Source organism: Cetorhinus maximus, chromosome 5 (genome assembly GCF_964194155.1).
Source record: "Cetorhinus maximus chromosome 5, sCetMax3.hap1.1, whole genome shotgun sequence".
Taxonomy (NCBI): domain Eukaryota; kingdom Metazoa; phylum Chordata; class Chondrichthyes; order Lamniformes; family Cetorhinidae; genus Cetorhinus; species Cetorhinus maximus.
The window spans coordinates 38,142,664-38,157,440 of NC_135883.1; the positions used below are offsets into that span (position 1 = coordinate 38,142,664).

Below are 14,777 nucleotides of genomic sequence, written 5' to 3' on the forward strand. Positions count from 1 at the left end.
CCAGGGGAACTTTACTTTGCATTTGGATGTATGATACTTGACTTGAGAATGCTTGATCCTAACACTACGAACATAAGGGGATAGGAGTGGCGTGGGCCATTTGGTCCCATGAGCCTGCTTCACCATTCAGTAAAATAATTTCTCACCTCAGTCCTAAGTGGCCAACTCCTTCTCCAAGGTTATGACCCTGTATTCAAGACTTTCCAGCCAGGGGAAGCAGCCGCTCAGCAACTACTCTGTCAAACCCTCTTAAGAATTTTACATGCTTCCATGAGTGATTGAAATGGAAATAATTCTATTCACCAACGGTCGTCATGGTGACATGTACACAATTTAAAAAAAACTTTTGGTGGGGGGGGGGGGGGTGACGACAAAACCCTGTACAAGTGCAAGCTTTTCTTCATTGGAATTCTACTTTCTTCAGATATCAAGGCCTCCAGTTTCATCTCCAAGAATTGTGTTTAATATTCTCAAGCTGACAGGTATAATTGTTGTATCTGGTGTCTGTCATGTATACATGGACTTTGTGAACTTTTCTTGTATTGAAAGAGAGGAGAGAAAAAATATGCCACAAGGGATGGCACTTTTGAACACTAGAGGGGGAAAAATCACACCAAAACATCCCATTTGGTCCCATTCTCTTCTTCTCTCTTTCTCCTCCTCTCTTTCTGCCCCACCATAAATCTCCCCCATAAATATTACGACCATGTTAGAAAGTAGATTCAACTTTTCACTTCAATACTTTTAACAAAAAGTCTCTTGAATGTATTTCACTAAACCATACACACATGCATCACACATACATGAACACCCACCTTTGGATTATATTCAGCATTTCTTGCTCGAAGAGCTATTGTCTTCAAGTCCAGTTTGCAACCCAGATTGACTGTGGACACTATATTTCTAGATAAAGAAAGTATTTAAATGTTTTCATTACAGAAACCATTGTAATTTATGAAAAACATTGCAGTCTTTTGAAAATTAATACTTTTCATTAGAGCACTGATTTAATATTCAAGAGTCAACATTCTTCTGTACATTTTACATTTGAAGCTGCCTGGCCAAACCAATACCAAAAGGAAACACAGACTAATTCCTCAATCCCACACAATGAAAAATTCAGCTCGAAGGGAGGGGCAGGTTGTCGGTAGGCATTGCTGTCCTGATTCGAGTATGAAATCATGGAATTAAGACATTTAATGCTATGGCACCCGAACATCATTAAAGATAGCAATTCATCAGTTATCTAACAACAACATGCATCTACGTAGCACCTTTAACATAACATTCTAGTTTTGCAGGAGCGTGACCAAATAAACTTTGACACCGAGCCAGAGAGAGATTAGGACTGGTAACCACAAACTTGGTCAGAGCTAGGTTTTATGGTGTGTCTTAAAGGAGGAGAGAGGGGTGGAAAGGTAGCCAGGCTTAGGGAGGGAATTCCCAATCTTAGGGCCTGGACAACTGAAGTCATGGCCATAAATGGTGGAGCAATAGGAATTGGAGATTCAGATAAGATGTCAGATTTTGAGGAATGCAGAGATCTGGGAGGGTTTTAGGGCTGAAGGAGGTACAGAGATTGGGATGGGTGAAGCCATGGAGGGATTTGAACACAAGAATGAGAATTTTAAAATCAGGTCATCCTTGAATTCAGAGTTATTGTAGGTCAGCGAGTACAGGGTAATTTTCAAGATTAGGATTTTATTGATATTGTCTGTAAACAAAATATGTGATTAATGCAGTCATTGAGGGGCTGCAGCAGAGAAATGGCAGGACTGGGAGATTAATTGGTGCATTATACAACATACAAGTTTGAATAATTGAAATGGTTGTACACACTGAACAGAAAATTTGCAAGAAAATAAATTGTACAAATTAGATCAAAATGCTACTGAAACCATGTTAATCCTTGCAGACTTGACTTCTGTCAGAAAGATATAATAATTTTCATCATGTTATTGGAATTTATTATAGAGTAATAGTGAGGTGTGTGTGTGTATGGGACTTGATTGAATTAAAGGCAGCTGGTCTGAAAGCTTTGATGTATCAGAAGATAAACTAGGTTTGAAATGTTAGGTAGGCAAACATGGGGGAAGTTTTAAAATGTAAGGTGTAAAGGGAACATTTGCATTTTTTAAATAAACTAGACTAGCTTGAATTTAAAAGAGGGAGTGAAATGTTACACCTAGCCAGGAGATGTTAAGAAACAGTGTGTTTATTTTCCCCCAAAGATTACTGGTAAAATTAGTACTATGATAGATTTTTTATTATTAGAGAGGTAAAGTCCAAAGACATAGTGAAACAATGGGAATTTGCATTCGAAGGGGAAAATATGTATAAAGGAGAGAAGGCTGTGTGTAAGGGCAGGAATTCTAAGATCTAACAAGTATGAAAAGCCTCCAGCATTTAAGTCTCAAGCTGCTGTCTACAAGGAACTGAAACTGAGAAAAACTCACTTTGAATTCGGCTGGTCAAGGTATTGTGTATCTTTTAAAATCTATGTGTCTCACTGTTGCCTTAACGGAGATATAACTGGGGTTTAGATTAATTAGGAGATTTAGAAGTTATCATAGTAGTAATTTGTAGATCTACGTATGTGCTCAAAATAATTTCTTCTATTGATAAAGATTTAATTTAGTTTTGTAAGAAACCCATAAGACTTGGTGGCCTTTTTACTGAATTCAAAGCCCACTTCTCGAAACAAGTACAAATTGAAAATAGTTGCTCCAGCTGCTTCAAGTTTTCCTCTGATATTTGGGCAGCTTGGCATTTGCCATCCGCCTGCCATAACAACCTCCTCATACCATAGGTCTGCTCTGTAGAAGACAATTCTCAAAGAATTCACACATCTATCCTATTGATATCTGCATTTACTGTTATTTGGTCATTAACTTAGTATGATTTTGATAAGAGTATGTTGCTTGACATTTCTATCCTTTGTCAAATTAATAATACATCTTGTAGGTTACTCCCCAGTCCTTGTCAGCCACACCAGAACGTGAACAGTTCTATGCAATGAAGAATTACACAGTTTAAAATACAAATATCACAAGTTAAAGTAACACGAGCAGGATGGAAGCTTATGACATTCACACAATTGGAAGAAAGACCACCATACTGGAGACAGTCTCTCTGGCTTCTTGCATAAACTGAGTTTGTGCTGCATAATCTCTGCATTCCCTTCAAACCTGTTCCAAGCTTTCTACCCTTGTAGAGTGTATAAGTCTGCATTCTCCCACCTCTGGAATGCTGCCTGTCTATGCTGTAGCTAAAAAAAAATAAGGTTGCTTTATATTGCTAATTTAAAATCCTGTTTTATTTTTCTCCCCATAGCATTCCACCACCACAAACTTTCCATGTTTAAGAAAACTGGACCTCCCTCCCCAAAAAACTGAGTAAATCCAGAGGAAAAGGCTGTTCAAAATGAAACCAATTTGCTAAATTCATGAAATTTTCTGAAAAAAATGGAAACACACAGCTTAATGATCATTGCTTGACGCATCATGCTTGATATGTACAGTGCCCAATTCTGTGATGGGAGTCACCAACACAATATATGGGCATTGTGGAATCTGATTTTGAGGGTGAATAATAGAATTTGTGGGCCCCTCCCTAAGCCCAGACAGAAATTGGCAAATAATCAGTTTTTAGGCAATCCCATCTCCCCCCACCAATTTGCGAATTTGTAATGAAAATTGTTAAGTCATAATTAATGATTATAGCTGATGGATACCTGGGGCTTCATGTAGAACACTGTGACTCAGGTCACAGCTTAAGTTTGAGGCTAGCCAGGACACACTTAAGAAATTGAGATGGATATGGAGGAAAACACAAGAGTAAAACGTAAATATATAAAAGTAAGTAGTGAGTAAGCTATTTAAATTACACAACATGTACAAAACTAGAAGGTACAAGATTCAAAAATTTCACGACAGGTTAGAGTTTAGAAAAAAAGCTCTCAAACCACAAGATACTGCACACGTACATACAAATTCTAACACTTGAAGTATGTGACACCTTAAAGTCACATTGTCTAATTTTAGTTGGTGGCTCTCACATTCAGTTCAGTCTCAGTACATAAGCAGTTAAACAAAACAAGAGAGCAGTTCATATTCCTGCACCAAGCTTATTTTAATACAGTTCAAGTTTTAATGGTTACAAACTGGAAAGAAAAAGAATTCAAACAATTTGACTCAGTTGGACAGTGTCCTTTCAAATTTGAGTGGTAATACATGCAAAAGGTAAGAGGTCCCAATAATTCTTTTTTGTGTAAATTAGGTACTGTAGGAAAATTCCATGAAAGCAGGCAATTTGAACTTTTTTGTGAGGGAGAAAAATTGAGGGGCGAGGGAGGGGCGTAAAATAAATGTCAGTTTAATATGTTTAGGTCCAAAATTCAACAGTTGAAATGGTCTGGGGAAGGAGGTTAGGAAAAAGACGCAAAGTCTAACAGTGAGATGAGAGCTATAGTAAAATCCTCAACTTTGTTAGGAGAGGGAACATACTGTTCCTTAAAAAAAGGCAAATCAACTGATGTTGATGGAAGTGGTGCACGATAAGAAAGTCTTGCTTTTCTATAGTACCTTTCATGATGGCCATAGGACATCCCAAAGTGTTTTTAAAAAATATATAAAGTATTGGTTAAAGTATTGGTTAATGTTGTAAATGCAGGAAACATGGCAGTCAATTTATGCACAGAGTTTTCACAACGAGATAATGGCCAGACAATGTGCTTTAGTGATGTTTGTTGAAGGATAAACATACATTGGTCACAACAACAGACAGGTAATCATACTTGGATTGAATAGGCTTGATGATCCAAATGGCCTTTTCTTGTTCTGTGCTTTATGATTTGTGAGATCCCTTCTCTATGACCTAGCTCTGCATTCCTCCTCATAATGGAATGAAAAGTAGAGTGCTTGCCCACTTATCTCCGCCTCTGATTTATAAGTAATGGACTCTGTCAGTTATATGCAATTATCATTAATCTTTTCCCATCAAGGGGAAGAATAGTTAGTTGGCTTTAAAATTCAACCTAAAAAATTGAATTGACATTAAATGAAAAAACAGACCCCACCTCCTGCTTATCTATCGCCCTTAGCTTAATATATTGCTCAAAATTTCTAAAACATTAAGAAAAATTACAAGTGCAAACAAAATTCATTTTCTTCATACACAGACTGCTTTTAGGAAAAAGAATACATTTTATCTTAATATAGCTTTTAAAATTTGCAATATATTTTTTGAAAATTATTTGAAAAATGTACTGTGCGAAGCGCTAGGAGGTAAAGGAAAATATCCAATCGCTACAGCTGACTGACTAGAGTTGATGCATCCTAGGAAATTAGGAACAATGCACATGCTCAGATTGTACAATCCAATCTCATTTAACCACAGCTCTGGGCAAAAATATAAAATCCAAATCCAGGGATTTGGCAGAAGTGGATGTTTCCACTTCAATTAGGGAATTAAAATGGCACAAAAGGCAATTCAGACATTTTAATGTATTGTGAAATATGCAATTAAAATTATATTTCATACTTTTTAAACTCTTACTTTGGAAATCAAAATTTAAAGAAAGCATTTTTTCAGCAACTATATTTTGAGCGATTTATGGCACCCATCGACCAGATTGTATCCAACTAAAAAATAGTATTTTTGCACCATACAGTACAGTATTAATATTGAAATTACTAATTTCATCACCATCTACAACAGCAAAAAGTGTACAAGTTTAGCAAAACACATTAAATTTGGTATAGGGCCATGTAAGTTATGAAAATTAAACATCAACAATGAGCCATTACAGAATTGGGCTAGGCAATTCACTCAGGATTATACCTCTGTATTAAGTGCATGTCAATTAGTGATAATCTCTTGAAACAATTATAATTGACATTTACATTTGATTCAATGGTTATGAAAGAATTAAGATGATCAGAAATGATGCCACCAATCCACCTCTTCACTTCTAAATTTCAGCTTTAAGTGTGGTTTCAGCAAAAGCAAAATGTCACATCCTACAGGGCTAAGTCCTTAACTTCATATCTTAGGACATTAAATGAACCTTGCCTTACAGACATGCAAAGATATCAACAGATAAGTCCTGATTTCAGTCAATCTAGTATTTACCAATCAAGAAGACACAGTTTAATTAAATGAATGGAACTTCTACTCAATAAAAATGTGAACAATTTGAATGCTCAGTTTTTGCTACTTGCCAATTGAGCAATCAGGTAGTTTCATCAATTTAGCTTCGGCCACTATATTTACAGTGACCTGCGCAAAAATTCATCAGTAAAAATAACTGTAGCAAGAAACTCGAGAAAACAAAGTCTTGCTCATATAAAGTGCCTGCATACGGTTGACTTCAAGCAAACCAATCTCCAAATGATTCACCCAAGGATGTTAAAAAAAAGTGAAGAGTAGAGTCAGCGAGTTGAGAGAAAGAAAGAAAGGATAAATCATGATTATTGTTGCAAACTACAAATATCAATTGATTGTTTCACAAATTTCAGTAGTAAACCTTGTTGTTCTGCTCATTACAGAGGAGTAAACATTGCATACTGAACACATGGATATTAAACAGGAACATGGAAATCAATTTTAGGTTGCCCAGTCAAACTTCTGTTTTTTGTATTAATATCTGCTATTGGTAAAACTGACAGGTTCAAAGCTCCAATGGAAACAGGTGTTCAAATAGCCCAAAAGGCAATTTGATGAGGATTTGTACTTGCATTGGTATCACTGATCACATCAGCTGAAATCACTGGAGCCCATCGATATTTGGTGGTTCCGTCAAATCTTTCCCAACACATTTTCCAAACTTGAAACAGGGATACTGATGGTATACAACTTTAAGACCTTGTTGATCTTTGGAAGGTTAAATGGGCACAGTACGGAGCAGAAACACAGATGCATTCTCTCCTTGGGCTTCAATATGCATTTTCCCAGTTCTTTTTTGATGTATCTTTCATCTTTCTTCAAAGGTTAGGGATGTGCTCTACAGTCCTCTTGCCACAACTCAGTTATGCCTGTCACAGACTCAAGAATTCTGGATTGTATATGTAGAGACTGCAAGGGAATTTGTTTTTCACAGTGAGCTGTATTTGTGCCATGACAACAGTTGGATTTTTTGCCAGTAAATGCCAGCTGAATCTGCCAGTATACTCCTTCAATGCTCCCATGTTTTGTAGAAATGATGTGCTCCCTTTTCATGTTTTAAGAGACGGTCTGAAGGCACACTTCACCATTGAAGAATCATAATCAAGTGCTTAACATACCTGCCATGTACAATAATGTGGCAGTGCCATTGTGGGGTTGGGGAGGGGTGGAGGAAATACTGCTGAATTGAACACCATTCAACAGTTCACCATAGCAAGCTCTGTATATTTGGCAAAATTTCAAAAAGAATAAGAACCAAATTGAAGATGTAAATTGACTCTTATCTCTAGCATCCCTCATCATGCACCAATGCCAAGGCCTTTCTTTCCACTATAGTGGTGCACTATAATGTTAATACAATCCTAAATGTCAGACAATAATATCAGTGCGTTGTAGGTCTTTTATTACAATACATTTGGAAATTCCACCCACATTCTTCAGATCTCTGGGGTTTCCCTAAGGTTTCTACCCAAGTTTTGGTTGGAGAAACCCCCATGGAAGTTTTCAGGTGATACAATAAACATCAAATGCTAATATTTTTATTTCAATATTTAAGACTTCATAGTGTTTGCAATTTGAGTTAATGATTCGAACAAATGCCCTTGCACCATCCAAGTAATACCTTTGAAATTCACTCCAGCTATACATAGCCATAATATCACACTTTGGTAGTATTCACCATTATACCCCATCAGCCAGCTCATTATCAAATGTAATGCAAAAGGGCACATTAGATCTCTAGATGAGGCTATCAACACATTATGATCTTTAAAACCGAACACATAATACCTTGGGAAGTATATGAACATATATACTGTCCCTTACGCCATCCAAAATGTTCCTTTTAAATATGTTAAATAGGATGGGGGCATTGGACAAACTTGCTGCACCTGTCTTTCAAGAGAGATAGGTTTGGAGTTGCTTTATCCAACTTCTTATGGAACTAGGGATATATAATCCATGTATCTTCATTGCTTCCAATTTCATGATAATTCCATGAAGCACTGGGTTGAAAATTAATTGTAAGTGTAAACCTGTACATTCCTCATGACAGCCTAAGAGGCATGCAGTTCTTCAGACTGCCATAGTACATCAAGAACCACTGATGTCAGAAAATTCCTTTGGTAGTTTTCAAGCTCATTAGATCTCCCTTCTTTTGAGTAGAAACTACAAGTGTGCATACCTCAAACAGAATCCTTTGCAGAAGGTAGCTCTAAGGCAAGTTGATGATTTCAGACACTGGTCATGGTGCACTAACATCCCTCCATCACTCATACCTAAAGCAGCTTTTCAAAGTCATATGAATAACATGGTGCAGCAGGTATGGGCATTAGGTAAACAACGCAATGCAAAATCCAGTCTATCCACCCCCACCAAAAAAAAATTCATCTGCATAACTCTCACTACCAACTTCAACAATCCCTATGCAGACAGCCAGTGGGTCAGAAGTCAAATCAAGTGTCTTCTTTAGACTTTAAGAATGCTGTCACATGTTTGTTAGACAGCACCATTCAACCATTACATCAGCCAACTGAAAAATAATTGAATGTGGTTTCTTGCCCTTATGAATGAACACAATCCATTGATGCTGCTTCACTTCACTTCAAATTATAACACAATACAACCTTGTAGCAGCTCTTGACCACACTGAACAGTATTCAAGAACTGCTTTAGTGATCTTTCTCTTTCACTTTAACAGTCCAGATTCTCTCTGCTGTTACAACACCTTGCTGCATAGTTTTATGATAAGGAAATCATGAGCTACGTTATAATTTCTGCCTCGTCTATCCTGTTGGAAATCACAACAAACCAGCGTTGGGTTTGTGTCAGTAACATCTAAATGTGGTTGGGCATCTTGACCCAATCACATTTTCCAGAGATAAACGGTTTTGTTACAAGTACCAGCAACTTTCCCCAAGACAGCCAAGGGATGAGCCAACGGTCGTTTCCCAGTAATGTTGAGCAATACAGTACAATTAGGAACAAAATACAGGAGGCAAGCTAAAAGCAAATTACTGTGTCGCTCTGATTAACAGTGACATGTAATTGGTGAACCTCAGGGAGGAAGCAGAGAGCACTCCTGCCAAAATGCTTTTCACAATGTTTGTAGCTACAGTACTAACACCTTCCAATCAACCATTAAGGAGAAACACAATGTACACGGATCCCGTGAACCAAGGCTTTAAATCCCTGTGATCACTGTTGAACAGTAATGCCAACATCACTTAGTCAAAAAAAATCTGTTGCAAGAATTCCTTGGAGAGCAATAATCAAATCACAAATTTTGTGCACTCACTATTTTACTTTTGGTCACCCTTTCAATCAAAGATAGTTGGATGTCAAGATCTGCAATTTCCATATTTAAAGGAACAAAATGTGCCTGTACCTTTTGTCATTAAGTGATATTCAAAAAACCAATTTTGATTAAATATACTTCCTCTGTCATTCCCCATGACAACAGAATCTCACAACACAGTCCAGTGTATCTGTGCTGACCCTTTGAAAGTTATCCAATTAGTCCCACTCATCTACTCCATTCCTCTCTATTCCACATACTCTATTGCAATTTTTCTTCTTCTCAAATATAAAGCCAATTTCCTTTTGCAAGTTAATACTGCTTTCATCGTAAAATAAAAACAAACTTAAATAAAGCTAACAAAATGTGCAAAAAACACTTTTAAAAATTTTACTTTCTAATCATGCCGCAGCAGTAATGTCCAAGAATCTGCCCTGGCAGGCTCTCCATTTAGAAAATTCAAAACAACTAAAGTAATACTTTGTACTTCACATTTCTGGTGCTTACAATTTTAAACAGAACCGAGAACAACTTTGGTTGTTCTGCATGCAACTAACCTACAATGGGCCCAGAATAATCACAGCTCAGTAAATTCTGCGCATTCTGGTGCTAAACTGGTCACTCTGTGTTGCTTTAGGTGAGATCACAGCATTGCAATTGAAGCATTCTTCAGAAACTGAAATTACAGCACATCTCCCATCTGGCAATGGTGGTGGTTTACCCAGCACACATTCCACTAATTTTTGATATTCTTTATCTGGGACTGCTTAATGATATCAACTGGCTCAATAAGCATACAAATGCCACAATACTAACACCACAGCAAAAATTTTTAAGTACCTCAAAAAAAAAGATGCACTTACTGTAGCTGCGGTACAATTCCTGAACTCTCAGAAGCAGGGGTAGCAGGGGTTATGGGCGTCATGGGAGTCATTGGTGAGGCGTAATGAGATGTGATGCCTGGTAAAGTAGTTGTAGTCATTGTCTGTGAATGAAACAGCTGTGGTGGCTGGCTGGAAGTAACTTGTGTTGGCAGTTGCGAGGTCGTGGACTGTTGTGCTGCCTGCTGTTGTTGCCTTTGCTGCTCTTCCAACAGAGAGATGCTATTGGAGCTTTGAATAGGCTGTGGAGTCAGGCCAGTGCCGTACGGCATCATGGGACTAAACATGGGCAATCCTGGTGTCATGGCGCCCTGTAAGAGAAAAAAGATAAGAACTGGCAGTCATACTTACATTGTATAGTTGCAAATATTAAGACTGAAATCTCCATAGCCTTGTCCCTCCCTACTTCTCTAACTTCCTCCAGTAGAACAACCCTCCAAAATCTCTGCAATCCTCTAATTCTGAGCCTCCCCAATTTTCATCACTCCACCATTGGCAGCTATACCTTCAGCTGCAAAGGCCCTATGCGCTAGAATTCCCTTCCTAAACCTCTATGCCTCTCTCACACTCTCTCCCTAAGACACTGCTTAAAACCTGCCTCTTTGACCAAGTTTTTGGATACTGATCCTAATAGGTCATGTTTCCAGGTGACAAATTATATTTGATATAAATGAAAGTTTTGGTAAGTAAATGCATAATGTTTAGTGCAGCTATGTTGAAGTTAGATGTAGATTTCAGTAGAACTGACCATCGAGAGCCAACACAAGGTGAGGCTCTCTTGAAACTGCGCTTTTGAGGTCTATCCCTTAATCTGGCAAAAAAAAACTCACTTTACTTTGTACAGACAACAAATGCAATTAAATGCTATGCCTGATTGAAAAATTGATTTCAACACTACACGGTAATTATTTATCTTTCAGTTTTCTCCCATCTCCCGAATACACTGATGTGGAGATACAGGGTACCTACAAGACACCCTCTACTAACTCAGCCCGAGGCTATCATTTACGTGGCCAGCTTGACAGCAAGTGTTTTCATTGTTTTCTGACCAAAGAAACTAACATACCCCACTCCAGTCCTGAACTCTTTCAACATCACAACCCCAGTTACTGAACTAGTTTCCACAATAAAAGGAATGGAATTCTGCAAAATAATGGTGAAATTCCTGGATTTTCACACAGTAAAAACAAATGTGACTCAAGTCAATATCCTAAGTCAAAGTAGGCAAATTGCAGAATGTAATCTCCAAAGCATTCATAAAGTCCCCCAGAATCCAATGCCAAAAAACAAAATTAGACTTATCAAGCCATAGAAAATCATAGGAACAGGAGGCGGCCATTTAGCCCCTCGAGTCTGTTCCATCATTCCTCTAGACTTGAATATTCCAACACAACTGCTGGTCTCCCTTGGTTTTGCTTTTCTCTTTTTTTTTTCTTTCTGGCCTGGTAGCTCCTTATATGGGTCAATGTCCAATTTTATTCCATAATGCTCCTGTAAAGCATCTTGGGATGTTTTATTATGCTAAAGGTGCTATAAATGCAGATGTTGCATCTCCATGATTGTAGCCTGCGTCATTTCATTCTAACTTGAACTGTTGTGGATGTGGTCAGTATAACAATTTTCAATTTTAATACAGATTGTTTTAATACTGAGACAAATTACTTCATTACAAGAGGATCCACGTCAAGTTGATCCGTCTACAACAATAAAATAGCTAAACTAAACATACTGAAAAATTGTTAAAAAGCAAAATACTGCATTTACTAGAAATCCAAAAAAACAGAAAACACTGAAAATAGTCAGGTTAGGCCACATCTGTCCAGAGAACTCAAGTCATCATCTCCCATTGCCTCCTTGAGTTGGGCACTCAATGATGGAGGGTATTCAATTAGAAATAGTCAAGGAGAATGAGGAGTTCAGATAAATTTCTTTTCCCAGTGGGATATTGGAGCATGTAACACTTCACTGCAGCAAGTAATGGATGCAGAGGCCATTGCACTTTCAAGAGAAGGTGGATAATTAATGAATTAGGATAAAGATATAGGGTTATGGGGAGAGCGCAGAGCAATGGATCGTCCCAGAAAAGACCTGACACTGATGCAATTAAGCCCACTCACAGTATAAATTCCATGGCTCCAGAGAATAAAGGACTATTAAGTTTTAAAATTAAAGCAAGACCTAAGGAGAGGTTTACAGCAGGTAGACCAGATGGATCAAAGATCTTCACCTGCCTAAAATATTACTATACAAAATGCACTTGGTACAATGCAAATACTAATTTGATGAACAAGTCCATTAATGAGTCTCAATAAATTTACCCCTGATACTACTGTAAAGGTAATAGGTAAATGGAAGGTTTGGTATCCCATGGTTTGACATTATCTATAACAAATGCAACTTAACATTTGAAAGGAAATAATTAAGCTTTATCTTTCTCTACACTCTCCTTACCCATAATCCTGAAGGTAAAGGCTCAACAGCAATTTGTCCTCTGAAGTGGGAAAATGCCCTAAGGTACTTCAGAGGCACAATAAAAAACTATAAGCTATTGAGTTAATGGTCACGAATGGTATCTGTGCAACAGTCAATCCTCTACCTTCTATACAGTAGGCCATACCAACTCCATTCTCCTTGTTCCGTTCCTACACATCTCAACAATTCATCTCAATCAATGGCTTCACCTGGTCAGCTCCAGTATATTCCAAGACTCCATCCTTGATCTATTTCTATTCTTTACCTATAGGTTGCCTCCCAGGGCCATCAAGCACCGATACATCAGGCTCCATAAATACACCAATTAAGACTTTTCTTCAGAACAAAGTTGAGTCATATTGAACTCAAAACATTAACTTTTTTTCTCTCTTCACAGGTGCTGCCAGACCTGCTGAGTTTTTTCAACACTTTTCATTTAAGACTTAACTCTACCTTACTGTCCCTTACATTAAAAAATCCAAAACATCATGCTTGAAGGGTTAAGCTTCTGATGGGAAACAACCTACTATCCAAGCTGAGAGGTTGGACTGTATCCAATATAATGTAATTTAGGCACTTAACCCATTCTAGTTTCAAGTCCACATGCAATGTAATAAAGTTGCAATGTTGACACCATTTTCACATTTAAATCTTGCATGCTCCACCCACTGGTCTCTCCAGCTTTAGCTGACACAAGTACAAGTCATTGGCACCTTGTGGCCAGCATCTTACCCCAAATAACCAACATCTGTCCTCACCATACTCCACTGACTATTCCCGAGCTCAAAGTATTTATCCTCAAATTGGACTACTGTAGTCCTGCAATCTCCACCAAGCTTACATTACAAATGCACCATCCAGTTCTCGGACTCTAATTTACTATATATGTACACTTACTCCTGTTCATCATTGGCAGCCCCTTCAGTCACACTCCTAACCATCACTGCTACATCTCTTTCCACCATCAAAATTTCCCAAAAGTTATTCCAGACATGTCCCCAACTTCCTACTTGGTGTAGCTTGCTGTAAACTTTGTAGTGTAGGAAAAGCGCCAGGAAGTTGCAGTGAGCTTACCGGTGGCGATGATAACCCTTGTGCATAGGGAGGCAGGCCGTTATTTGACTGATCCATGGCTGGGGCGTGTTGTTGATACCCAACAGGAGGGAGATGATCCACGTTCTTGGTCACCTCAAAAGCACGACTTAATAATTCCAAAGCAACTTCAGCAGTAGCTCATCACTGAGCTCTGCAGTCAACCAGCAACTGTGACCAAAAGAGTTGCATCGAGGATCCAGTATCTGAGAACGGACTGGAAGGGAGGGAAAGTGGAGGGATGGGCCGAAAGGGGTATGGGGAGATCCGAGGGATGTGGGCCGAGAAGTGGGAAGAGGATGGGGGGTGGGGAGGGGGGTAGAGAGAGAGAGGGGGGGGGAGAGAGAGGGGGGGGGAGAGAGAGGGGGGGGGAGAGAGAGGGGGGGGGAGAGAGAGGGGGGGGGAGAGAGAGGGGGGGGGAGAGAGAGGGGGGGGGAGAGAGAGGGGGGGGGAGAGAGAGGGGGGGGGAGAGAGAGGGGGGGGGGGAGAGAGGGGGGGGGGAGAGAGAGGGGGGGGGAGAGAGAGGGGGGGGGAGAGAGAGGGGGGGGGAGAGAGAGGGGGGGGGAGAGAGAGGGGGGGGAGAGAGAGGGGGGGGGAGAGAGAGGGGGGGGAGAGAGAGGGGGGGGGAGAGAGAGGGGGGGGGAGAGAGAGGGGGGGGGAGAGAGAGGGGGGGGGAGAGAGGGGGGGGGGGAGAGAGAGGGGGGGGGGAGAGAGAGGGGGGGAGAGAGAGGGGGGGGGAGAGAGAGGGGGGGGAGAGAGAGGGGGGGAGAGAGAGGGGGGGGGAGAGAGAGGGGGGGGAGAGAGAGGGGGGGGAGAGAGAGGGGGGGAGAGAGAGAGGGGGGGAGAGAGAGAGGGGGGGGAGAGAGAGAGGG

The 14,777-nt window shown here is 39.6% G+C and overlaps 1 protein-coding gene across 1 annotated transcript in view; it reads right to left on the reverse strand.

Annotated features, from left to right (window-relative positions):
* Positions 1-14,777, reverse strand: part of tbp (TATA box binding protein) — a 35,061-nt gene that overhangs the window by 19,185 nt on the left and 1,099 nt on the right. The window contains exons 2-4 of the mRNA XM_078541761.1: positions 13,888-14,122; positions 10,324-10,652; positions 816-903 (exon numbers count right to left, since the gene is read on the reverse strand). Coding sequence (XP_078397887.1) covers positions 816-903; positions 10,324-10,652; positions 13,888-13,944 — 474 coding nt within the window. The 5' untranslated portion in view covers positions 13,945-14,122. The remainder of the gene's footprint in view (positions 1-815; positions 904-10,323; positions 10,653-13,887; positions 14,123-14,777) is intronic.